The 27,728-nt window shown below is 43.6% G+C and overlaps 1 protein-coding gene across 1 annotated transcript; it reads left to right on the plus strand.

The window, feature by feature from the left end:
• On the plus strand, positions 1-26,008 carry LOC143286297 (synaptogyrin-2-like). Its single transcript, XM_076593841.1, has 4 exons — positions 1-149; positions 12,109-12,328; positions 18,446-18,603; positions 22,064-26,008. The coding sequence occupies exons 1-4, from the start codon at positions 33-35 to the stop codon at positions 22,256-22,258; spliced, it is 690 nt and encodes a 229-aa protein (XP_076449956.1). The 5' UTR covers positions 1-32; the 3' UTR covers positions 22,259-26,008.
• The last annotated feature ends 1,720 nt before the right edge of the window (positions 26,009-27,728 follow it).

A 27,728-nucleotide genomic window follows, 5' to 3' on the forward strand; every position in this document is an offset into this window, starting at 1 on the left:
ACGATCTCGATGATGCGCATAGTTGCTGCAAAATGTCGGCTGCACCAGGAACGATCGGAGGAGCTTACGGCGCTGGCAAAGCCGGGGCTCCATTTGATCCGCTAACTTACATTAAAAAACCTCAAGTTATACTAAGGCTAGTCAGCCTGGTAAGTACGTTTTTTCTATTCGAATTATTTTTAATCGTATAAGATGTTCTCCAGTTCAACAGGTCTGAATGCGGTGGTGGTGCTGATGTTGATTGAACGACCGTCGCATTCAAGATCAATAGTGGCCTTCCACGCTAATGTCCTTTCGCTGCTTTATTATGGAAGAAGTGGGCGTTTACCCTGGACACTGGAGGAAATTTGGGAGGCTCGATTGTGAGCTTCAGGGTGTGTTATTCTGCTAGACACACGATGGAGAGATTTATTAACTTATTTTCGTACACATGACGTCGTTTCTTTTTCGAACAGGAAACTGTCATACTCACATGACTCTGAGTCTTCAAAGAACGGAAGTGTTGTATCGTGTAAAAAATACTGAGGATTTGTTTGGCTAAGTGACTGCTTACACACAGTCTAACATTTTGTACAACCTGAATGTGTTCGCGCATACTGCCACGCCCACATGTGTTCTCTCTCTCTTGCTCACTTACACACACACACAAACATGTCACCCACTCTGGCACTGACTAGTCTTTTATTTATTTATTTTTTAATCTTTATTTATTTATTTATTTTTATCTCTGTCCCAGTGTCTGTCTTTGTCAGTCATTATGTTTGCCTCAGTATATTACCGTCCCTCTCTCCATCTGCCCCACCCCACTTTCTCTCTAACTCTCTCTGAGTCCCTTTCCCCGCTTTTTCCTTTACACAAACTTTCAAGTTGCCTGTGCTCTTAAAGTTGGTTTCTGCACCAGTCTGCGAGAGCATGTTCTAACTGGTGTTGCATTAGAGTCAGACAGCAAAGGATACTCTTGTTGATAGAGTTCTGCTGAAGTACTTGTGGTGTCTTCGGTACCTGTTGGTCTGTCTGGAGTGTTACACTCAGTCCATGAAACGTTATGATTCGTTGTTGGCTCAGGAACACCAGAACATTGAGGAGTGTCCGACATAACTGGTGTTGAAGGAAGGGTCTCAGAATGTGATGAGTATGCAGGTTTGAGTCTGTCAACGGAAATTCAAACTGGCTTTCCATTTTTCAAGATGTCAGAATATTTATCTGAGTGTGCTTGCACAGAAAAGGGTCCTTCATAGGGCCTCACCAAAGGTCCCTTGCAGACTTCATGGCAAACATAAACTTGGGTGGCATACTGCAAATGTCAGGGAACATATGGAATTGTTGAGCCATGATGTGCAGAAGGAGGAGGAGCTGGTTTCCTTAAGTTCTCTTGGAGCTCCTGAATGAAGGCTTTGGTAGGAACCAGTTTGTCTGCGCATGGGGTTGGGAGAAAATCACCAGGTACACTGACGTTTGTGCTATAGGTGAGAAGAGCAGGAGCTGCAGTGAGGTCCTCTTTCCAGGTTGACCGAATACAGAGTAACACAAGTGGCAGTTCATCCATCCAACATAGTCCATTGAGGCGTGCTTTGAGAGCTGCTTTCAGACTGCGGTGGAACCTTTTTACCATTCTGTTGGATGGTAGACAATACTGCTTTTTGGGATGACACCAAGTACCGTGTGGAGTTCACGCCACGATGCACTGACGAATTGGCAGCCTTGATCTGAGGTGATAGTGTCTGGAACTCCAAAACGTGCAATCCAGGTGCGTAGAAGGGCCTTGGCACAGGTGATAGCTTCTGCATTGGTGAGGGGAATGGGCTCAGGCCATCTTCTGAATCTGTCCACCATGGATCTGTCTTCCAAAATATACCTAAAATGTTGGTTTGGTGTCATATACCGTACCATGTCAAACTGATGCAAACTAGGCCTATCGGTTTGCTCTGCTTGGCCAAATTTGAGTGAAAATATGACCTGTCTTGCCCGGTCCGCTCTTAGGCAATCAAACATCTCTAAAAGCTAGAAGCACTGAATCATTCCTTTGGCCAAGGCTCTCGACACAGTCTTGTCAGGTTTACACTCTGTCTCGTCTTACGCTTTTTTGAGGCTATTAAGCATGTTCATTTCGCTTTATTTTGCTGCATGCGGCTTGATTTTATTGTATTCTTACCTTTTGTATACTCGATTCGACTCTGCCCCATTGAATCATTCCCAATCAGCCTACAGGAAAAACCGCAGCACCGAAGACCAGCTGGTGTACCTTGCACAGGAGATAGAGACTGCCTTTCAAGAAAAGAAGGTGCTTGCAGTCTTCGTGGACCTAACCAAGGCCTTCGACAAGGTCTGGAAGGCAGGACTTCTCCTGAAGCTCCTCAACAAGAAAGTGGAAGGGAAGATGTACCGCTGGATCCAGGATTTCCTCCAACACCGCAGGGCAAGGGTAAAACTCGACGGGAAAACCAGCCATCGGGTCACTCTACAGCAAGGTGTGCCGCAAGGAGGAGTCGTTTCCCCTACACTTTTCCTCATCTTCATCGACGACATCGCTGAGAAGATCTCCAAGCATGTCTCCAGAGCCCTCCACGCTGATGACTTTGCTGCCTGGAGTGCTGCGGAATACCTCACGTCCGCCAGCCACAGAATGCAGGAAGCACTCAACCACGTGGGAACATGGGCCTCTGCCTGGGGAGTAGACATCAACACCACCAAGACAGTCTCAGCAATCTTCTCGCTGTCACCGATGTCAGAAACCTCCCACCTCAAACTGAACGGAAAGCAGTTGAAACAGGATGACACGCCAATGTACCTGGGTGTGAAGCTCAACAAGCGATTGACATGGAACCCCCATCTCAAGGACATCGAGAGACGAGCAACCAGAAAACTGGCCATCCTGAAAAAACTCGCCGGGACCTCTTGGGGTGCCAACAGCAGCATACTGCAGAGGGTGTACACTGGAACTGTCAGGCCAACCCTGGAGTATGGCAGCACTGCCTGGGCCACGGCATCAGCAACCAACACAAGCCGCCTGAGCAAAGTTCAGAACGCAGGGCTACGGCTGATCACTGGCGGGATAAAGACGACTCCAGTTCAGGCGATGGAGAAACACACAGGCCTCCACCCACTCGAAGATAGACGAGAGGAAAAAGTCTTCATCCACAGCGAGAAGCTCCTGCGCATGCCAACTCACCCAATGCACGAAAAACTGAAGCACCCAACAAAGAACAGACTGAAGCGGACCAGCTTCAACCACCTCTCCAAGGCCCTGCACCGCCAACATGAAGACCTGCTGCCCTCGTCCCCTGCCGAGATGGAAACACTCCCCGACTTCGAGGAACCGGCCGACCAACTGGAAGGAGTCTCAATCATCACAAAAGTCCCTGGCATCGACCAAAAGGACTGCCAAGCCCCTCCCCTGCTGAAAGCTCTGACATTGGAGATGATTGAGACTCGGTACAACCCCAGCGAATGGACGCACGTCTTCACAGACGGATCCTCGGAGGGAGCGGTGAAGAATGGAGGAGCAGGCATCTTCATCAGGCACACAGATGGAAGACTGACCCCTGGAGCCTTCCCCACAGGAAGAATCTCCTCGAACTACAGAGCGGAGACAGTAGCACTACTCCATGCTGCACAAGGCCTCAGGACGTCAGTCAACCCACCACCAAAGATAGCCTTCTTCACTGACTGCAGATCTCTCCTGCAGGGACTCCAGTCAACCAGAAACGAACAGCAGCTGACAAACATCAAAGCAGCCCTTCATGACCTTTCAAAACGGTCGACTGTCACTGTTCAGTGGGTTCCTTCTCACTGTGGGGTCACGGGGAACGAAAAGGCCAATGCTCTCTCCAAGGCAGGCAGCAAAATGAAGCAGTTCAGCCACCCCGTGACCTACAGAGAGGCCAGGACCATCATCCACAACCGTTACCAGAACCAGTGGAAGAGAAGGCTGGGTGCAAACAGTGGTGTCGATCCAATCCACCAGCTCCAGAGACACCAGCAGACAGTCCTCTTCAGACTGAGAACTGGCCACTGCCGACTACTGAGTCACCTTCACCGTATGAAGATCGCCCACACTGATGAGTGTCCATGTGGCACTGGACCCCAGACCCCTGAACACATCCACCAACACTGCCCAACCCATGAAGCTCTACGGCGTCAAACCTGGCCAGGGGGCACAGAGCTACAGGCGCAGCTTTGGGGAGACCGCCATGACCTGGAGAAGACCGTGGGTTACATCGCGGTTACCATGCCTCGTATGCCATCCCACGACGGCAGGAATCATGATGCTGGGATCAAGACAAGTCCTCTCTTGGCGGTAGGGACTCGCGTCTAGGCACGAACTCTCAGGTGGAAGCTGCGCCTGGCCGTTACCCTGGTCCCCACTCAGAGACAGCCCTCAGGGGCCCCATTGCTGTTCCCCCTCCTCCCTCGACTGCTGACCCCCCCCCTCTCCCCCACCTCCATCTGTGGGGTAGAAAGTTTTGGTTCCAGGGGGAGATCTCTGCTTTGCCCACCCCAGGCCAAGCCACCCAGATCTCCCCACAGGAGGGGATTCGGGGCATGTGGCCACCTGCTTTGCAGGTCTTCTCACTATTTGGCCGGTCTCCCCTGCTGGGGGAGGCCCGCGCACATCAGGCGGTTCCAGGCAGTCAGCCCGCCGGTCTTCTGGCGGGACTGACACCCAAGTCGGACCTGACCTTCCTCCAGCTTGGTCAGGTTTTTCCCTTCATGGAGGTCAAGGCGCTGGTGACCCTTGGGGTTGGGGTCACGGGATGGCTGGTGCCCACGGGTGGTTTCTCTCGTTCTGCCTGTTCTGGGGTGTACCTATGGTGCATGCTGGGTTACCGGGAGGACCAGGGGCAACCCCTCGTCCTCTCCCCCCTGGACCCAACCCAGCACATCTCACAGGGTAACACACATGGCCTCGACAAGTGGGATCAACTTCCTGTCGGTCAGGTCAAGCTCCTCGACCAATATTGCCACTCAGTCCACAAATCAGGCTCTGTCAACCCACAGGTGACCTCCATGGTCACAACGACCTCCTTGTCAGGACCAACGGCTGCCGACTCGCTCCGCTGGGCCTGGGGGAGCCTGCAGTTCCCACCTACCCAGCCCTCGGTCCTACAGGGAGATGAATGGGTGTTTGCTCCCTCACAGCACTCATGGGTCCCTGTTGCATCCAGGGATGCCCTTATTGAGAAGGTGTGGCACCCACCATCCCAAGAGTGGTTGGACCTACAGTCCACACTCTCGCCGCCCGCTTCAGACGTCAAGGACATAACAGCTGCGGCCATGGTCCCTGCTCGGGATCATCCCAGCTCATCCTGCTGGGCTGACCACAGCTCACAGGATGCCCCAGAGGGTACATCCACTTGGGATGGCACCCAGCAGGGGATTGACTGGGAGCAAGAGTGGGAGCATCTGTCTTTGGGGGAGGACATACCAGTGGATGAGCACTCTTTGCCCCCATCCCAGGGGGACAGATTGAGCCCACGCCTCCCTAGGGACCAGCGTGAACCAAATTCGGACTTGCTGAGCTCGAACTGACCCTCCCCAGTCTGGTCACGCATGCTGAATCGGTCCCTCAGGCTACATTGTTACCCTTGGCCCTCCTTAGGCCATGTGACTCAACTCCAGAACCACCAGATGACTCGGAGTGCCAGAAATAGCGCAGGAATGGCTTAATAAGCCAGCCCTCACTGTCAGGGGTGCTGCTTCCATCCCTCCTCCAGGCAGGGAGTCCCTCTCTGCCCTGGGTGCCTTTTCCCCGGGCAAGTTCCTTAAAGATTCCTCCAAAGGCAGGGTGTACACACAGGACCACCCTGCCTACATGGAAGCGGAGCCCTCCGTGCAGGACAGGATGTTGGTTTCACAGCACAGCACCTTCCCCACTTCAGCTAATCAATCCTTCAAAATGTTAGCAGAGTGGGACAGATCGGCCTGCCGCTGCCTCCTTGAGGTTTCCACAGCTTATACCTTCAACACGTTCCTCCACAGGGCCAATGAGCTGTGGTAACAGCGTCCGGTTAATCAGGACACGGGGTCGCCTTCCTCTGTCCCACCGGGCCTCTTCACTGACCAGAGGTTAAACACTTTTGGCAGTTGGGTAGCCTCTGGTCTCACAGCGACCGCAGACACAGCTACCAGCCTTCACTTCAATACTGTGCTGGCTCGGCATGATGCCGATCTCCGCCTCTCTAACATTCCAGTAGAGGAGAGGGCTGCCTTGCGGTCCATCCCAATGCAGCAGCACTCCCTCTTCAGCCAGTATGCGCCCCATTTTGTCAGCCACAGGGCACAGACAAACAGGAAGGTGGCTTCATATTTAGCCCACACCTCCCAGGGGCGCCAGGGTTCGCTGCCATTGAAAAGACCGGCCACCAGGGCCCTTACATATGCCACGCCACCTAAGTCGAAACGGCATGCAGAATCAGAGGCAGAGGAATAAACCACCTCATGTCCATCCAAGCCGACCAGCCATGCCCAAGGCCAGAAGGCAGCACTCCCAATGACTGGGCCCTGATTCAGCACCACCAGTCGTCCAGCCCCTCCAAGTAGGAAACTTGTCCCAGCACGCACATCAGTGGCGTGCTCTGGGGCTCAACAACTGGATTGTGTCAGTGCAAGAGTCAGGGTACATGCTGCCTTGGGTGGAGGACCGGCCCCCTCTAAGGTCCACTCTTCCTCATGTGCCCAGCTCGGCGGAGCAGGAGAGCATCTTAGAGACAGAGATATCGCACCTACTCCTCATAGGGACGATATCTCAACTCTCGGACCCGGGCCCCGGTTTTTCTGGCTGATTGTTTGTGATTTCGAAGGTCACGGGAGGGTGGAGTCCAGTCTTGGACTTGTCCCCCCTCAACAAATTCTTCCCCCAAATCAAATTCAAGATGGACACACAGGCACAGATTTGAGAAACCATTCAACAGGGCGATTGGGCTACGTCTGTCAATCTGAAAGATGCTTATTTTCATATCGTCATCCATCCAGAGGCATACAGCCAGACCTTGCTCCCAACTGGGCTTCCTCACGAACCAGGAGAAATGCGATTTGTCCCCATGTCAGTCCTTCGACTTCTTAGGGATGAGATTCGACACGCCATCTGTGATAGTCTCTCTGACGCCAGATCACAGGGACCGACTGGCAGGCCTCCTTAGCCTCTTGTGCCGTTCCTCCCGAGCAACAGCGCGGACACTTTCTTCTCTCCTGGGCATGATGGAGTCCATGGGACCTCTCATTCCCCCGGGATACCCAGATATGTCTGGGCGAGTGGTTCCTCGAAGTGACATCAGAGTGGCTAACCACCCCTCTTCGGACACAGAGGATGCCCATAGCCCCACCTACTCTTCAGGTGGCTCTCTTCACAGATGCCTCCTCCCTGGGTTGGGGAGCCCACATGGACTCACTCCATGCAGCAGGGACTTGGTTCACGGAGGAGCGCCTATGCAACATCAATGTTCTGGAATTGGAGGCAGTTCGCAGGGCTCTCCTGCACTTCATGGGGGAGGCCAGTGGCAAGACCATCCGCTTGTTTCACAGACAACATGACGGTCGCGTTATGTTACGGCTCAGGACGTTCCCCCTACTAACCCAACGAGTATGCAGCTGGCCAACTTTCTGGCTCACTGCTCCTCGGTTCTCAACCTGTCTGCTAGTTCTGTGCAAGGGTACAGGTCTGCCATCTGTACCATAATCAAACAGCTAGGTGGTCCTGCCTTTGAAGCAGATTTCCTGCTCAGAGAGGTGGCTAGGGGCACCTCTCTGAAGTAAGCTAGAAACCCCAGAAGAGTGCCCCTGTGGGACTTGTTCCTGGTGCTGGATTTCATTTGAAAGCGACCCTTCAAGCCATTGGGTACTATTCCTTTCAACATACTCACCCTCAAGACCACTTTCCTTCTGTTGCTGGCCACAGGCCGTCGTAGAAGTGAGATACATGGTCTTAGTGGAATGCCACAAGATCTGGCCTTCCACAGAGATGGTTCCATCACCCTCCGTTTCCTTCCAGATTTCCTGGCTAAAAACCAAGACCCCAAGGTCCCTTCCCCCTCTCTAAGGGTCAGACCTTTGTCTGATATTCTTGCCCAAAATGATGAGGATAGGCATCTCTGCCCTGTTCGGTGTCTCAGATACTATTGGGATAGGTCTTGCCATAGGCATTCTCAGAGACGTCTTCTCATCTCCCTGAATGAGAATTACAAGAAAGACATCACTGCAGGCACCATTTCCTGCTGGGTTTCCCAAGTCATTCGTAGAGCCTACTCTCATTCTCACAGGGATATTAGCTGTCTTAATCCCAGAGCACATGAAGTGTGGACCATAGCCACATCAGGTTGTTTTCCAGCACTCAGTGCCACTGCAGCATGTCTTGGAGGCAGCCTTCTGGCAGTCTGAGAATCCCTTCATCAACTTATACCTCAGGGATTTCGTATGACCAGGGCTGACGGTTCCAAGGGGATTTCCTTTGTCACGGCTAACACTGCCGTCTCGGTTACAAGGGCTCCCCATGCAAACCAGTAGGCGTTGCCCTCCTCCATTTGCTTTAAATTCTGCATCAGTTTGACATGGTACAGTAAAAGACACCAAAAGAAGACACCATCTGTCCCCGTGTCTCTGCCGTGGTTCTTATGGGGCATTTTTCTCGATGGCCATGGAATGATTCAGCGCTTGTAGCTTTTAGAGGCGTTTGATTGGCTAAGAGCGGACCAGGCAAGATGGGTTGTCTTTTCACTGTTAGCCGTGTGAAATTTGGCCAAGCAGAGCAAGTCGATAGGCCTAGTTTGCATCAGTTTGATATGGTAAGTATATGTATCACCAAATATGGAGTATAATACAAACTCCTCCTATTGCACTGTAGATAGCCAGCAACTCATGATCAAAAGTGGAGTAACGTTGCTGGGTTGGTAACAAGTTTCCTGGAAAAAAATGCGATGAGTCTCCATATGCCATGATGCTGTTGTGACAGCTCTGCTCCTATGGCTGAGCCTGATGCATCCACAGAAAGTTTTGTTTCAGCTTGTTGATCTGGATGATGTAACATGACTGCAGAGGCCAGTGTGGATTTGGCTACTTGAAAGGCAGTCTGACATTCAGCTGTCCAGATGAGCTTCTGGGATTTACCCTCAGTGGCTTCGGTCAAAGGTAAAAGGCACTTGGCGATTCCTGGGAGAAATCTGTGGTAGAAGTTCATCATTTCAAGAAAACATTCAAGAGCTGTCTTGTCTGTAGGTGCAGGAAAGTCTGTAATAGCATGAACTTTCTCTGGTAGAGGCTCAATCCTGGCTGCTGAGACCAAATGTCCCAAAAAGTTAAGGATGACTGACCAAAAAGACACTTCTTGATGTAAACGACTAGTTCGTTCAAGGTTAGTAAATTGAAAATGGTGTGTAGATCTGTCTCATGCTGCTCCGGGGTAGTGCTTGCAGCAAGGATATCATCCAGGTAAACAGAACAGCAATCTAAGCCCTGTAAGATTCCATCCATGAGCCGCTGAAAGGCTTGAGCTGCGTTTTTCAAACCAAAAGGCATTTTCAAGAACTCGTACAGGCCAAAAGGTATAACTGCAGTTTTAGGAATGTCTTCTGGTGCAACAGGTATCTGGTTATAGCCACGAACCAGGTCAATTTTAGAGAAAATTGTTTTTCCACGAAGATTGGCATTGAGGTCTTGGATGTGGGGTAGAGGGTAACAGTCATCCTTGGTAAAGTCATTGAGTTTTCGATTGTGTCCGCATGGGCGCCAGCCACCACTGCTTTTCTTGACCATATGTAAAGGTGAAGACCAAGGAGAACATGAGCGGCGAACAATACTGAGGCACTCCATTTCGCTAAATTCTGTTTTTGCCTCAGTTTAAACTTTCATGATCAAGGCAGCGGGCACGTGCATGTACTGGAGGGCCAGTAGTCAGGATATGGTGAAACACACCATGTTTGTTGTCTTTGAAAGATGGAACTAACAGTTCAGGAAATTCTTCTACTGCTGCTTCGTATCTAGAATTCCTAAGCGCGTTGGGTTACGCTGCTGGTCAGGCATCTGCTTGGCAGATGTGGTGTAGCGTATATGGATTTGTCCGAACGCAGTGACGCCTCCTTAAGCTACTGAAACTAAAACTGATCTAGAATGAATTTTGTGTATGCCTGGGGTTTGACTATGAGAGCGAACAAGTTGTGCATGTATCACAAATCTGCCATCAAAGGAGACCAGTCTTTTGTGAGGTCAATTGCCAGCTGATGAGAAGAAAAGAAATCTGCTCCTTGGATAGGTTGAGTGACATCAGCTATCCAGAACTTTTGTGTAAATTTGGCTTCTTTGCCAAATCGAAGTGGAATGTTTCGCTTTCCATAAGTAGTGATGGCTGAACTGTTTGCTGCAACAAGGCTGGGTCCACAAGTCTTTTGTGGTCCATTGGAGTTGCTGGAAAAACAGATTCTTCAGCTCCAGTGTCAACAAGGAAAGACTGACCTGACGGGAGGTCAGGAACTGTGATGGTGCTGATGTTGACCACTGGTTTTTGAGGAAAATCTGTTACATCAGCAGTGCCAGTATTGACTGCAAAGGCCTATGGAGCTGTACATTTGAATTTGTGCTGATCATGTCATTTCTCTTGAGGCTGTGCTGGAGCCATGGCACAGGGTCGTCCGTCAACTGTGCCTTCACAGCGTCTAGCATTGGCACCGAACCTTGAATGATATTTACACAGGGCAAAAGGAGCAGTAGCAGTCTGTTTTGTTCATTGTCTGGCGGTGATTTGGTTTAAAACTTCTGTTTAAGGCATTCAACTCAGCAGCAGCTGTGTTGTGATAGTTTGTGTCTTGACATGATTGAAATTGTTGTTCATGTCCATCCATCGAGGCGGTTAAATTCTGGTGGTAAGTTGCTGCCACAGAAGCTGGTACTGGTAAATCAACTTCAAGGATACAGTCTGCTGTCTTTGTGAGAGTGTCAAAGTCAAACTCAGGGGTTTGTGTCAAGATACGGCGCATCTCTGGGGGAAGTTGGTTCAGGAAAAGGGCCCAAAAAAGGGTCTGAGGGTCTGAATTCATTGTTTTCATATACTGAAGTAGTTCTGAGGGATGCCTGTCCCTTAAACCATGCATGTTCAATAGTGTGCAGTCTTTTTGAAACTGTGTGGCTTCTGACATAAACTCTATGTTATGAGTGGTTGGAACTGCATAAAATTACAGTGTGGTCACTATTAGAGTCTGTACTCGCATTGGGGTCACCAATGAAGGAACACATGAAAGCAGGTAACATTTGAGATTCTTTTGTTAAGAATCAAACCTTCATTGACTGTCAGGGTCAACTCAACCGAAATCTATATCAGTAACTTCCGGTTCAAAAGTAACATGAAAACTGAATACCGAAACAGTAACCAAAATGCATGTGACGTTATACCATAATAATTGTAATGCTACAACACAAACCAGTTCCAATAACACTTAAGAGTGGAAAGACATAGATCTGAAGACTTATACAAATTTCTTTTTGGTTTATTTGTGTCAAATAAGTCTTCATGGCCTCCGTGACAAAGAAAATGTTCTGATTATGATTCAATGTGTAGACCTGTAATAGCAGCAGAAACATATATGCAATATACTAATTCAAGTTTAGTGAAGCAAACTTAGTCATTTTGACATTCCTTTAAAAAAAGACACAAAAAAGACCGATACTATAGTATCAGTATCATGTAAAATTCATGTGATCCAACATGCACACACACACACACACACACACACACATGAAAGATGTCATAGATGACATTCTGTTACTAGTTTGCTACTTTCTGTGTTTGGCTTTGTTATTTTCTGAAAGACAGATCCTCTGTTCTGAACTAACTTACTAATGTTGTCTGGAAATATTCTGCAGGTCATGCAATAGAAGCATATACAGTTATGCACCCTTTGTTGTTGTTTTTTTGTTTTTTAAGTAAGTAATTACTTTCTGCTGGTGAATGTTTCCTGTCTGATGTAATGAAAAACTGCTGCCAGATATTAACTTCAATAATAATTCATATGAAATTTGAGTTTTAAATCAAATCGGTGCTGTTGCAATGGCAAAGTAAGATACCTAATCTAATGCTGTATTTGATTGTGAAAATTTATAATTTTCTCTGGTTTTTCTCTTTTACAGCTGTTTTCTATTGTGGTGTTTGGCTGTATATCATCAGGAGCATGGTTTGGAACCAAATGTCAGATGAACGATGATACCAATGCCTGTGGCTACGGTACAGGCATTGGAGTGATAGCATTCCTGCTGTGCATTGGCTTCCTCATTGTGGATGCTTTCTTTGAAAATCTCAGCAGCGTCCAGCACAGAAAATATGCTGTTTTGGCTGACCTTGCTTCTTCAGGTAAGCTGCCTCTTCTTTGTACATTACAGTTTTTATGATAAATCTAAAATAGATATACTCTTTGATTCACCTTTTGGCCACCTTTGATTTGTTCATAGTCCCAGTGAGAAATAGCCTCAGATGTTTACAATCTTTTGGCCTCCTTGATTTCATTGAAATACAGCATCAGTAGTCCAAGAACATTGAGTGACTTGATTATTGATAATGTCACTGAGTGACTTGGATACAATCTCGCAACATTTTCTTTATTACATTAAAATTATTTCTGGACTGTGAACTTCAGCTCAAGCCATACCATATTAGAAAAAATCAGTGCCAAATTAGGCATAAATACAATGAAAAGCATACATTGTACTGATACCATTTACTATGTGGATGGGTTGTTTGTCATTTGGTACTGGTGATTATAATTTAATTGGATAATACTGTAATAATAGTTACAAGTAATTTCAAGTTGTGACAGGTCCCAACAGACTTTCTCTCTTCATCACCGCTTTGCTTGTGACTTTTTTTGTGTAGATCTACCACGTTGCATGTAACTAAAGATAATAAAAGATTCTGAAAACTCCTTCATTATACATAGATTTGTCAGTTTGTCAGTGAAGCTATGTTCTGTCATATGGACACTGCTTTATTTTTTAGGCATAGGACTTCTCCCTGGATCCATTGATGTCAGAAGGTTTAGAAGGTTCCTGTTCGTGGCTGAGACTGATTTGTGTTGAGTCACAAATTGAGCCACTTTTTTCTTCTTTTTTTTATATTTTATTTTGATGCTTGATAATGGGAATGGAAAGAAGGTATAGATCTGGGAAGGAACAGTATTCAGGAGTTATGTGCTGTGTCAACATCTTGGGCAGCTGTGCTCAGTGACTGTAGTATTATATATAAAACACCAAACAAGCAGAGTGCGAGATGAATTATGGGAGAGACCAAAAGCAGCAGCACTCAGGGATAAAGTTATGGGGGTTGGGGTTGGGGGATGACTGGACCCAGTCCTCTTCCCTTGTCCACCTGAGCCTTCCCCCAGCCCTGCTTTGTAATTGTAGACTCTTCTGTCATGCTGATCACAATGCACAGTATAAATATTCATGATGTATACAAATTATGCAGAGCTTACCACTCCCAGTCCTTCATAATCTTCCCTGCTTGGAATTTCCTTTCCTGCTGTCCTTCCTTCCGATCTTTGTCGGGGATTTGTGAACAAACTCCTCTCTCCCTCTCCCCCTCTCTGTCTGTCCCTCTCTTTCTTTCTTTCCCTCTTTGTCTCTCTGTCTCTGTCTGTCTCTCTTCTCTGTGTCTGTGTCTTTCACTTTGTCTGTCTGTCTCTCTGTCCTTCTTCCTTCCCCCTGTTTCTCTCTCTCTTTCAAGAGGATTTTGTTTATAACTAAGGTCTGCAACAAAAATGTTAAAAAGTTAGATGCGATTGAAAAAACCAAAACAAAACACAGACACCTTGTAAACATGATTCTTTTGTTCTGGGATTCTCATGTGTGCTTGAAACTTCAGAAATCCTCAAGCCTTTCAAGTTCTTGATGACCAGTATTTATACTAGCCTCCAAAGCAGAGGAAGATATACCATATTTTACAGGCTATAAAAGAAGTGTAAGGCAATACTTTTTCCCCCAACCACAACAGATGTGCCCCATGATATTGCGTACTTGATGTATGATTAAAACCCTTGTCAAAATGCAGTTGTTAATCAGAATCATATTGAGTTTGACCTCCAAACCTTGAAGTATGTTTGTGGCAGTGAAAATGAAAAACTTTCTGTGAATCACATTAAAGCACAGCAGAAACAACTCAACTAAGGGGAGCATGGACAGAACAAATTCAAGACTGGAGATCAACAGGGTGGATAGGAAAGTAGATGATGCAACCTGCTTAAAGAGTTTCGATAATGACTTCACTTCATTGATTTCATGATGATGATGATATATATATATATATATATATATTATATATATATATATATATATATATATATATATATATTTTTTTTTTTTAATTTTTAAATTTTTTTATACATGTCCACAGTCAGTATGGACAGCACGATCATCCCATCAATGCTCAACTCTTTGTTTGATCATTTTGAGACAATGAAACAATGACAGTGAGATTTTATTGCACCTGTGTTGAACAACACAGGAAATGGTTGTGTTGTTGTTCATTCGCTCATCCTTGTGCATCGTTGGATACCACACAACACACTCAGTGTATGCACCACACTCACAAAGTAACATTACTAACAAGCAAATAAAAGAAAAACGAGGGGGGAGGGGAGGGTGACTTCAGATAATGATTAGATAACTCTTTGCATGAAACCTGATGGTATTACTATTAGAAATATATCTTGCATGTATATGAAGAATTCCAATGTGCAGAAATATTTCCACATAATATGTGAAAATATAAGTGGTGACACAACCTGTCACAAAAAGCAATTACTCTCTTCCTCCATCTTTTTCTCTCACCCCTTAGATGTGTGCCTTATAATGTGCTGTGCTTCAGGTGTTGTTAGAATCAGAAATTATTTAAAAGTTTGGAGGATGTGCTTTATAATCCAAAGTACTTTGTAGTCAGTAAAAATAAAATGCGGTATTACCTAGTGTGGAGGGGTGCCTTTTTACATGAAGGAATTTCTAAATGTATTGCCAGTGTGCACAATAGGTATCTTTTTTTTTTCTTCTTTTTTTTTTTTGAACTGGTTGACAAAATAAACATAGCAGCATTACCAGAGCATACAAAATGTCTTGAAGGCAAACTGCAGCTAAATTATGCACATGTATCTTGCTGACATCATTGAATTTGAAAAGCTACTGAAGTCACTTGAGATTCTGGGGATTATTAACAGCTGCTGCACAATAGCTGTGTGGAGAGCTGTCTCTTGGTTTTTACTTGTTAGTCTATGTCCGAAATCCTGTGAGATTGACCCTGTCCCGTCTTCTTTGCTGGTTGAATGTATTGATGTTCTACTGCCACATATTACTCATGTCATCAATTCTTCCTTACTGTCTGGTAGTTTCCATGAAAGCTTCAGATCTGCTGTTGTTCATCCACTCATCAAGAAACCATCTTTGGATCATAATTGTTTGAAAAATTATCAACCTGTCTCTAATCTGTCATTTTTATCAAAACTGCTAGAAAAGATCATATTGTCTCAGCTTTTAGCTCATCTGGAACAAAATGGTTCACTTAATTCCCACCAGTCAGCTTATAGATGTGGTCATAGTTACAAAACGGCCCTTCTTAGAATAGTGAATGATTTGCTTTTGGGATTTGATGAGGATAAGATATCTGTTCTCACTCTCTTGACTTGTCAGCAGCTTTTGACACTATCGACCACTCTATCCTCTTGAATAGACCTAAAACTTCCTTTGGTATTCGTGACACTGCACTAGCATGAATCACATCTTACCTGTCAGATCGTACACAGAAAGTGTGTGCAAATGGTAGATACTCTAGAGTATCTGCCTTAAAATATGGTGTCCCACAGGGGTCCGTCCTAGGTCCTGTTCTTTTCATGCTGTATGCGGCTCCTCTATCGGATGTCATCAGTCATCATGCGATGTCGCATGAGAGCTTTGCTGATGACACTCAACTTTATCAGTCAGCTTCTTTTGCTGAATTTGATGCCCTGGTGACTCGGACACGGGAGTGCATTGCTGGCCTAAAGGACTGGATGACTCTCAACAAGCTGCAACTAAATGATAAGACTGAATTTATGATAACCTGTCCAAAGAAGTTTCTTCAACATCCTTCCTTTTCTGACTGTGTGGTGATCAATAGCACACCTGTTTCACTTTCTCCTGTTCGCAGTCTTGGTGTAATCCTAGACCAGTCTCTTTCCTTCCAACAGCACATTTCGAATATCTGTAAAGTTGCCTATTTGGAACTGCGTAGAATCAGTTCTATCCACCACTATCTCTCAAATGATGCAACCAAGACACTTGTATGCTCTCTGGTTCTCTCAAGATTGGATTACTGCAACTCTCTTTTGGCTGGTCTTACCAAATATCTATTACAGACTCCAACAAATTCAGAATAACGCTGCCAGACTCATTTGCAGAGCTTTTAAATTTGACCATGTTTCTCACTCCATCAGTCTCTCCACTAGTTGCCTGTTTCTGATTGAATAGACTATAAACTATCCACTCTGACCTTTTCTGCAGTCAACGGATCTGGCCCCAAGTATCTTTCTGAACTCCTCCATATCTATACCCCATCTCGCCATCTCCGTTCTTCCTCTGATACTTGACTTCTCAGGATACCTCGCGTCAGGAGTAAGACACAGATCATTTTCTTTTCAATCGCCAAAGATGTGGAACAAGCTCCCTGATAACCTCTGTCATTCTGATTCCCTCGCATCTTTTAAATCTCATCTCAGAACTCACCTTTTCCCTCACCAGTAAGTTCAGTTGTGGCAGGTCCACTTCCGTTGCGTTAACTGTGCTTGACTATGTGTGTATACATATGTATGTGTACATAACTACATGCATGTATATGAATGCGTATTGTGTGTGTGTGTGTGTGTGTGCACACGCACACACTTGTGTTTAAGTATGTGCCTGCCTATGTGTGCGTATTTGTTGAGGGTAGCTGCTAGATACACATGTATGTTAAAATGTATGTGTACATTGTGTGTGTGTGTGTGTGTGTGTGCAGGTAACATTGCTGTAATGTGTTATGTTAACAAAAAGTGTTTTTGTAAAGCACCAAGAGCAGATTTCTGGATAGTGTGCTATATAAGTATCCATTATTATTATTATTATTATGAGTATGAATGAGCATCATAAAAACCTGCTCCTGTCCTTCCAGTTTTCTGCTTGTAAGGGATGACTCTGAAACGTTGTATGAAGTGGATGTCTAATTATTTACTCTAGACATCAAAAAAGGTTTGTTTTCTTCTTTCTTTGTTTATGAATTCATCTTTTTTATGGATCTGTCAGGGCTCTTCCACTTTTAAAGTTTAAGAGTCACACCTCCTGGGAAATCTGTGCTTGAAATTTCCTTAAGTTCTTTTGGGAGAATTGGTGTCTTTACATTGTTTTTGTTTCTGTATGCATCATTCAGTTTCAATCTTATATATATAGAGAGAGATATATATAGATATAGATATAGATATATACACACTAGTTCTTTTGGGAGTATTGCTGTCTTTACTTTGTTTCTGTTTCTATATATATATATATATATAATATACGCATCACTCAGTTACAGTCTGATACACATGTACACACGTTTATGTGTATGCTTGACAATGCATGTAGGAAATGTGGTGTCAGTAGTATTATAATATGATATACCGTGTTACCGGTAAGATGGCAGTCAATGCAAGAACTTGATGAATAATTTTGTATTTGTTGTATGAAATTATGGAGTGACTGATCGAGTGTATTGATTGAAGATATTTCCACTACAGAACTGAATTGTTTCTTCTGTCTCTGTGTCTCTGTCTCTGTCTGTCTGTCTGTCTGTCTGTCTGTCTGTCTGTCTCTCTCTCTCTCTCTCTCTGTGTGTGTGTGTGTGTGTGTGTGTGTGTGTGTGTGTGTGTTTAACATTACTATTTAGATTTATAACTTGACTGTTGAGACATTTTGAGAATTTTGTTAGCTTATCTTAGATCTCTACCACATTACATATATAAATTATAGTAGCATTAATACATTAACAGCTTAGTTTTATCATTGCTTAAATATATTTTTTAAAAGGAGCTATTTTATTGCATGTTCGGTTGCTCTGGATCTGCATCTTCATGTTTACACCTCAGCCAGCTGAAATGATAAACAATGAAAAAGGAAATTGTACACAATAAGTTTGATCAGGAAGGAGACAAAGGTCTCAGAAAAGAAAGGCAAACAAATCTGAAACATGAAAACATAAACCGTGTGTGTTTGTGTGTGTGTGTGTGTGTGTGTGTGTGTGTGTGTGTGGATGACTTTGTATTTCGTCGACTGGATCTTACAGAGCTGCATGATTTGAAACGATGTAATTTGCAGTGCATCCAGCTTGACAGGTTTTGTTGAACATTGTTTTTGGTTATTGAACAGTTCCCTTTGATATGTAATTTTTGAATAGTTTCCTGTGATAAGTTATTTTCTTGCGCCTTGTCTTTGACAGCCTTGTGGACGTTCTTGTGGTTTGTGGGGTTCTGCTATTTGACCGATGCCTGGCGACGAACAGACCCCAATGACCATACCTATGTGCAGCCTTCCGGTAAAGGCAAGGACAACATCCAGGCTGCCATTGCCTTTTCCTTCTTCTCCATTTTCTCATGGGTATGAACTTTTGCCATCCCTCTCCAGTCTCTCTCTCTCTCTCTCTCTCTCTCTCTCTCTGTCTCTCTTTCTCTTTCTTAGTGTATGTTGATTTCTTTCTCTGCCTGTTTCTTTGTCTTTCTCTGTGCATCTTTCTTTGCCTCCCAGAATATACTCAGATGCTGCCCTGCAGAGAAAATGTTTACTTGCACTTGCAGCCTGTTTTCTGAACAAACATGACAAGAGTTAAGACAGAAAAACCTTTGGGTGTTTGTGGGCATGTATAAGGTGCATCTATGTTCACTCAATAGATCTGAGCCTCTGTGTATGCGTGTGTGTGTGTGTGTGTGTGTGTGTGAGGGAGAGAGAGAGCTAGTGATTGTGCTCAGAAGCTTGCAACAAGCTAAATATCAGACAGCTTTATAAGTCAGCTAGTACAAAATTCATTCTCAAACTGCTTGTCTCAGAACTTGTTCCCCCATCAATCATTTCCACACCCCAACCCTCTCCATGTACACTCTCACAACAGCTGCCTGTCAGCCCTTTCCAACACAGGCTCTTTCTTCCTTATAACACAGACTGGACTTTCATACAAATCAGCTAGATAGTGATATGAAAATAATTCATAAGAACACACTGCTACAGTGTCAGTAACACACACATATATATATATATATAATTCAATTGTTTTGTAATTGAAATCATTGCTGCAGTCAGTACTGTAAATTGAACAGCTATGAAACTTGAAAGGGTGGGCTGTAAAACACAACAGTGTATTGTGAAAGGGTGTGTGTTTGTGTGTGTGGGGGGGAGGGGAGGGATTATAGGGAGATCATAAAAGGATAAAGATACACACTGCTTCTTTCAGCTGATGCTGGAGGGAGGGGTGGGGGTTGGGTTGGGGCTCCTTGTTCCATCCTAAGACGTGACAAGCTGTTGAATGAATATTGACCACTCAGCAGCTTGATCCGCTGACCTGCTGCTGTTGCGCAGGCATTGACACTGTGCCAGCAGTCACGGCTTTCCCCAACAACAAGGTGATGCCCACCTCAATCAATAAGCCCACAGCCCCCACCCCCACCCACTCCCAGCAGCTGATCAGCGCCCCTGCTGCTTTGGTCATGGCAGTAATGGCAAGTCAGCGTGAAGCCGGGCCCTGAAGACGCTGGTACCAATCTGGCCATTAAGAGTGTGGTGGTGGTGCTGTTGGTACCACCGATTGAGGCAGCCTTCGTTTATTGATCTGCCTCCTGTTTGCTGAGAGAGAGAGAAAGAGAGAGGGGTGGTCTGGCAGTCATTTACGTGTTTGCAGGGCCAGCCGTGGCCCTGGCGCTTGTTATTAGCTAGTCTGGCAGAGACAGGCAGGGACATGCTGATTGTGCCTGCTGATGGAGGGAAAGTAGGTCACATGTAATAACAGGGGGGGATCTGATGAGGCTTTTCTCTGCTGTGGAGACACAGGCTTTGGGTGCATGTTTTTGTCAGCTAGAATTATGTAGGAGAAATGGGAGCTTCTCTAAAGGCTGGTTGGAGTGAGCAGCAATGTTATATTCGTTAAAAAGCTCACAGAGATGTACACACACCTTGCATGTGTAAACGAATGGTTAAGCAATGTGTTTGTGCATACACAAATTGAGGGCACACAGTACACAACACACACATACATACTTATATATACACATGGATTTACACACACTGACAGGTGTGTTCATGCATATAATGGACATACACACACACATTCCATCAATCCTCCATGGCCTTTTTATTTTTGTATCTCTGCAAACAAAGAAAACAGCACAATAAGATTAAAAATAACAGAAGTGTACATTTATAAGCATAATGCTTCATTGTCTTTGTATGTAAACTATAGAACAAACAAGAAAAAAAACTCTGAAAAAGAAAGATAAATAAAAATTGTGTTAGAAAGTCTTTGCAAACATACAGAAGACTTTGTGCAAAGGTTGTGAGGATAGGCAGAGGGATATAGTTGATACAGAGGAGTGAGCTGTCGTTCTCTCCCAAGGGACCTGAGATAACATTTATAAATGGCAAGTTTTGATCACTGGCTTGGGTCAGAAATAAAACAGATGTGAGAGAGGTGTTGGGCTAGACATGTGATAATGTATTATCAGCTCTCTCTCTCTGTCTCTGTCTCTCTCTCTCTCTCTCTCTCTCTCTCTCACACACACACACACACACACACACACATGCACACACACACATTTGTCTCCACCATTGTGACATGGAGATAATGAGTACAATGAAATCTGCCCTTGAAACCTCTTTGCTGGGAGCTTGATAGATAACGCACATCATTTGAAATTTATACAGTTTTCCCCCCTCAGGCAGCACAAACCTTCATACAGTTTTAGGAGCTCATACCATAGGATATATTTATTTTTGGTTCTTGAGGGCTTGACCTTGCATTTATTTTGTTCATGTATTGGTTAGTGATTTAGACTTTCTCCTCCCTTCCCCTCCCTTCCCCTCCCATGTCAATTCAGTGTCCCACTATTCTCCCCCTTTCTTCTGTCCCTCTCTTTTTTTCTCTCTCCCTCTCATTCAAGTTTTTCTTCTTTCCATTGTTATTAATTCTTTGCTTACTCATGTTTTTCATGTTTTAGCTTTTGTCAGAAATGCGTGTCTTCATATTTTTACTCTTTTTTTTTTTTTTTTTGCTTTGTTTTGTACTATCTTTTGTTCTATATCAAATGTGTGCCATAACAGACTGATGATGCTGCTCTTTTCATTTCAGATAATTTTTTTTCAGCTTGGTATGCAGACGTACATCTGGAAATGCACATATATTTGGCATAAGTCTTGTTCATAGTCATTACACATCCCACATTTTCCAGTGATTATAAACTTTGCAATTTTTTTTAGCACACAAGGTGCACATTTGTATGTGTTACTGTGTGTGAAAACTACCAATGTGTGTGTGTCTGGATGTGTGTCTTCTTCCTGAAATCATCCACCTTCCATTACATTAAATAAATATTGTGAAGAAGGCATTTGGCAGAATGGTTAAGATGCTTAAGCCAATACAGTGCCCATGAAGGTCTTGGTTTGAATCACTGTCTTGCCCTTTCTCCCAAGTTTGACAGAAAAATCAAACTGAGCATCTAGTCATTCGGATCAGTCTGAAGTACAGCATGCACTTGTCACACTGAAAAAGAACCTATGACAATATTAGCGTAGTCCTCTAGTAAAATTCTGCAGAAGAAATCCACTCTGATAGGGTACACAAATATATATATATATATATATATATATATATATATATATATATATATATATATAGTGTGTGTGTGTGTGTGTACATGCACTCATGGCCTGACTAAAGATGTTGGGTTAAATACTTTGGTCAGGCATCTGCCTAGCGGATGTGGTATAGTGCATATATAGATTTGTCCGAAAGCATTGGCTATTTTATGAGAAACATGAAACTGAAAAATAAAAGATTGTGACGATGTGTCACCAGGGAGGCCTGACGTTCCTGGCAGTGCAGCGCTACCGCCTTGGGGCGCAGGAGGCCTTCAACACCGGCTACGACCAGGACCCCAACGCCTCCTCCCCCTACTCCTCTTTCCCAGGCAGCGACAGTGGGGACCCCTACCAGCAGCCCCCCTTCAGCCAGCAGAAAGAGACCCCAGACTACCAGCCGCCCACCTACTGAGCCGGCGCTGCCTGGCAAGCATCACCAATCTGCTGTTCCACATTCGCCATGATTGATCCGGGCATGCACAAGCCCAGGTTCCCTTTGTTGGGATAGGAGGAGGAGGAGGGGGCAGTGGTTGACGGGAGGGCAAAGTTGTTACAGTTGGTTAGTTTGGTTAGCTTCTTCTCTCGGACCGCTCTTGCCTGCCATGTCCACATGTTCCTGCTGAATCAGATGGTGTCTGTTGTATTGTTTTTTTTTCCCCCTTTTTTTTGGTTATTTATGGTTAATAAAGGGTGGAGGATTGGTTCTTGTTTTTTTTTTTTCCTCCTCTGATGTTCAGTTTGCTTTTCCATTGCTACTACAGCTGTTCTGGGACCATCAGTCTTAATCCCTATGTATGCTTCAGTGTCTTGTTTTTCTTTTCTCTTTTTTCAGCGTAATGTTTTTCAGCTTAAAGCTTTTTGTTATGTAGGCTGCTCTGGGTTTTTATTCAAACCTTTTTATAAAGTACATGTAGCATCCGGGATGGCTGTTGGTGGAAGTCCACCACTGACTGACCGCCCACAGTGCATGTCTCAGTTCTTATTGTGAGTTGCTGTTTTCTTTTTGAAACTATTTTCTGAACATGATTGAAGAGAGAAAAAGAATCAAATATAGGACACTTCATGAATCACTGAGCTCACAGTCATGAACAGAGGAACTGTTTTGTCTTTGATGTCCTGTCACACATGCCACAGTTCTCCTGCACTGTTGGCCCAAGCATGACACTTTGTCTCCACTGATACTGTAACACCTGTAACCTTATTAAAGTGTAACAAATTTGTTTCATCAAACATAGATCCCTTCCAAACTCGTGCCAAGACTAAGTCCTGAACTTCTTGACCGTAAGTGCTACAACCACGTTAAACTCAACTCTGAAGGCAAGACTTGCCTCTTGATCAAAGCAAGAACTTGGCGTGCTTATATCAGCATGTGGCCGATTGGTCGTAGTGGTCATACTGTAAAACTGCTAGTATTTGTCAGGCCTGATCTGAGAAAATTGTTACCATTTCATTATTGTGATCTCTTTCAGAGCATCTTATGCCAAAAACTGGCACTTTATATTACACTTTGAAGGAATTGTTCTTTTTTCTTCTTCTTTTCAATGATAGTTGCTGTTGGAGGAGTATCTATCTTAGTATCCCTTCCACTAGGGAAAATGGGGATGTGGAGATTTCAAACTGGCCCTACCCATTCTTAAAATTTCAGTTTTGGATGTATACTGAAGGTTGGAGCTGTTAAAAATAAAAAAGATTTTTAAAAAATCAACCATGCTCTGAATTGAGTCTGGTCCTGTATAGAATTTTGATTTTGTAGCACTTAAAAAAACGACAGAAGAAAGATAATGCACTTGTGTGATGTATGAAGTAATTTTTTCAAATTGATCAGTGTGGAGACTAAGAAAAATTAACTTATGCTATGAGTTATAGTTACTTTGATAACATTAGCACATGATGTTTTACTTGATATGGGCTGGGTTTTTTCCCATGAGGAAAAGTAGGTATAAGATGCTTTTTTGTCGGATCTTTATGAAATTTATGTTGTGTATATATTTCTGTCTCTGTCTTTCATCTTTTTTTCTTTCTCTTTTTTTTCTTTTTTAGTTGATCTTTAACAGTATAGGGGTAATAAAATTATCTCAATATTTTTGTGCTTTGCTGATTGATTACATCATGTATCTGCCATGTTTAACACAAGAATTTGATAATTATAATAATTGTGCCATTTGATTATGATCATTGCTCTGTCCCAACATTTTTCATTCCTTTTGGTGAAGATGGTCTTATTTTGTTCCCCCTGAACACGACGGGAAACATCTGGTTCAGCATGAGTCATTGTCACGGCAGACTGTGGTTGAGAGACAGCCCATTGTGAGCAATTGTTGAACTGTAGTGTGCAGGTAAATTGCTGGCTCTAGGAACTGTCAGTCTGTATGTTGTCTGTATAGAAAGGATGGATAGTTCTGTAGTATATTGCTCCCATTTTCATCTTGAAGGTTTATGCCTTTTTTCTTTTTTTTTATCCAGTAGCATCACCTAGCAGTCCCATTCACACCATCTCACTTCTTCTAAACCCTTTCCCTCCCCCCAGCCCCCTTTCCCACATACTCCCAAACTCCCATCCATCATTTCCATCGCATCGCCAAGCAAGAGATGTTAAAACTACATCGAATCTTTCATTCTTCATCTGGTCTGGAAGGATGTGTCCTTGTTCTCACAGTATCCCAGCTTGTGTTTCAGTTTTGTAAGACATGGTATTTACTCTTGCCATGCTGATTCCATGGACCTTATACACTGGCTTGTTTGGTAGATTATCAGTTGTCTTTTAGGGAAAACATTGGCTACAGTAGTGACAGCAGTTTCTTGAATCCTTTTTCTGGGATTTTGGCCTTGGCCAACATCATCCAAAACATGTGTTCATTATTTTTAACCACATAATCGCCAGCTCAGTTATTTGGGACCTATTGATTCATTAATTAAGAAGTTCACTCCTTAGTTATTTTGCCATTATTTGTTTCATTTCCATAATCAATATACGAAAACAATAAAGCATCCAGTAGTTGATATGTACGTAGACTGTGAACCAGTATCATGTTTTTTCAGCTGTCATCTATGTGTGTGTTTCAACATTGTAAATCATTGTAAATCATGCACATGTGTTGAGGTGAAGTGGTTCCTGACGTGCATTGTGGAATTGGTTTGTGTTTGTCTGATTTTGCCCTTGCTGAAGAAGCTCTGTAAGAGATTGTGTTTTTAGGGGTTTTTGTCCCCCTTGATAATGAGCACTTGGGTGATTGAAACCATGACAAAGCTGATGTATATCTATTGCAGCTGGTTGTTCATATATATAACTTTTGGTTATTTATTGTTTTGTTGACTGCCATGTTTTCTTTTTTTTCATTCATTCTTTTTTCTTCTTTTTTCTCTTGTGATTCATGGATTTGTTCCTACTCTTTTTTTCTGTGGGTTGTGATAATTGGTGATTTTCTACACAGTTACCAGTTTGCCTGTTTTATATCATCTGCACATTGAATGTGCATTAAGAAAAAATTCCTGTGAATTCCAATGTTAAGATGAGTTTCCCAAAGTTAGTTGAGCTAAAGAAAACGTTCTGCTGTGTTCTCAGATTTGATAACATTATCTCCCAGCATGATTATAACAGTTAATTATGAGGTACACATGTGGCATAAAATCATATGCCAAATGCAGTGTTATAAAGCTTGTGCAAGCACTAACATTCACTCTCAGAATCCAATGAACAGCAGAGTAAGAATGTAGCTAACCCTCACTGTACCAGTACTGAATCTTTGGGTCCTGTCAAACACATTGAAAAAAATCTGCAACCTGGTGACTGTTTCAGATTCAGTGCATTCACCTGCAGTTGTAAACATTTACAGCAAAGCGAAGCTGTTGATATACAAAAAAATCATACTTTAAGCTGCCATTCTTATCGGATACATGTAATTTTATCACTTAACTTACTGGTATTGACTTCACCAGAATGAACTTACAAAAACCATATCAGTGAGTTCCCTTCTGTATCCCTTTTTCACAACTCAGTTTCTGAAACTTTGATTTTGGTCTATTGTTCAAGGTTTGATTAATTTATGAATGTACTTCAGAGATCCTATATGTTGTTGGTTTTCATTTATTTGCGTTGATTGTGATCATTTGTGAGAACATACTTGGAAACAACTCAAAATCAATATCAACAGTCTGTGCCATTTTCTTTTGTTTTCTTTTCTGTGTGTGTGTGTGTGTGTGCTGGCATTATTTCATCATAAATTATTCTCAATTGTAACGAATTTCGCATGTGGATGTCAAGGAACAAACTGCTCCATCTTAGGTTGTATGAGAAGTAGTATTTTGTGGCATTAGTTCATATGCATTCAGTCATTTCATGCTTATATGAGAAGGCTCCTGATTGGGATAAGCACATGGTATAGCTGAAGTGGGTATGATCAAGCACATGACACACAACGTGATTATGTTGCTATCACTTCTCCTGGTATTTGTCTCTCCAGAGATGGTTTTCAAATTAATCAAAACTAGTCTGGAAGCCAAAATGAAAAAAAAAAAGTTAAATGAGATAAAAATCAAGTTGTAAAATTTCAAAAGAATATATCCTTTTCAAAGGATCCCACCTGTATATCAGCCGAGCTCACTCTGAGTATTTCACATGCACCAGTGGTTGAAAAGCTGGGTGACTGTGCCTCACACTGTTGGGCACAGGCTTTATGTCATCTTTCAAAGAACCTGCAAACCTGCCTTATCGTCTGGTATTGTTGGAGAATTGATGTGAATAGTGACTGAAAAACAGCTTGGTTCTAAATTCAAAACCTCGAGGACAACAAGTGACAAATAACTGAAATCTTTGAATCCAAATGATCTGTGTCAGAGCTGACTATTTGGTCACAGTACAGGGAGCATTGATTACAATTATGAGGCAGGTAAAAACAATGCTTGAAATCTGCTATGTGGACTCTGTGGACATTTTTTGAGAATTGAAGCTTGTACAGTGATCAGTATCACCAGCACATAAATATATCATATTAGCTGTTTACTTCATGAAACATTATGTCAGTATTTAATCCACCACATGTGTAAACATATCTAATGAATATACAGTTTCGAATATATTTCATGTTTTTACTGTGCAGTTAAAGACTGTCTCAGACCTTATTAAGACTGACATGAACTTTGAAATTTGTATGTGGACTCGACGGGCGCAATAGCCGAATGGTTAAAGCATTGGACTTTCAATCTGGGGGTCGCGGGTTCGAATCTCGGTAACGGCACCTGGTGGGTAAAGGATGGAGATTTTTCTTATCTCCCAGGTCAACATATGTGCAGACCTGCTAGTGCCTGAACCCCCTTCGTGTGTGTACGCAAGCAGAAGATCAAATACGCACGTTAAAGATCCTGTAATCCATGTCAGCATTCGATGGGTTATGGAAACAAGAACATACCCAGCATGCACACCCCCGAAAACGGAGTATGGCTGCATACATGGCAGGGTAGAAAACGGGCATACACGTAAAAGCCCACTCGTGTAGATACGAGTGAACGTGGGAGTTGCAGCCCACGAACAAAGAAGTATGTGGACTCAAAACATTTTACTCATGGAATTGGAAGAGAATTATGTTTTCACTGTGATAAGCAAACAGAGTGTGTGGAATTGTAGAAAAAGGGAATGTTTCAGAAGTGAGATTATTATCATTTTTTTAGCGTTTCTTTTTGTTTGTTATGGGAGTGGTAGAAGAGAAGGAAAAAAAGGACACTTTCACATTATAGTGTTGATCATGGCATCATTTCATTTTTCAAGATCGTCTTGGTGGTGTTTGTGGGAGAGCCATTCATGTGATTTCTAGATGCACTTTGATGTCCATGCTTATGTCATACTCAGATTGGTTCAGATATGCTGGAATGACTTTCATTGAAACAAA

The sequence above is a fragment of the Babylonia areolata genome, chromosome 1, assembly GCF_041734735.1.
Source record: "Babylonia areolata isolate BAREFJ2019XMU chromosome 1, ASM4173473v1, whole genome shotgun sequence".
Lineage (NCBI taxonomy): Eukaryota > Metazoa > Mollusca > Gastropoda > Neogastropoda > Buccinidae > Babylonia > Babylonia areolata.

Bases quoted from the DNA above. Each gene is read 5' to 3' on its own strand.
- LOC143286297 (XM_076593841.1), top strand. From the start codon at position 33: ATGTCGGCTGCACCAGGAACGATCGGAGGAGCTTACGGCGCTGGCAAA. The intron at 150-12,108 runs GTAAGTACGTTT...TCTCTTTTACAG, and splicing joins TACTAAGGCTAGTCAGCCTG to CTGTTTTCTATTGTGGTGTT. The intron at 18,604-22,063 runs GTATGAACTTTT...ATGTGTCACCAG, and splicing joins TCTTCTCCATTTTCTCATGG to GGAGGCCTGACGTTCCTGGC.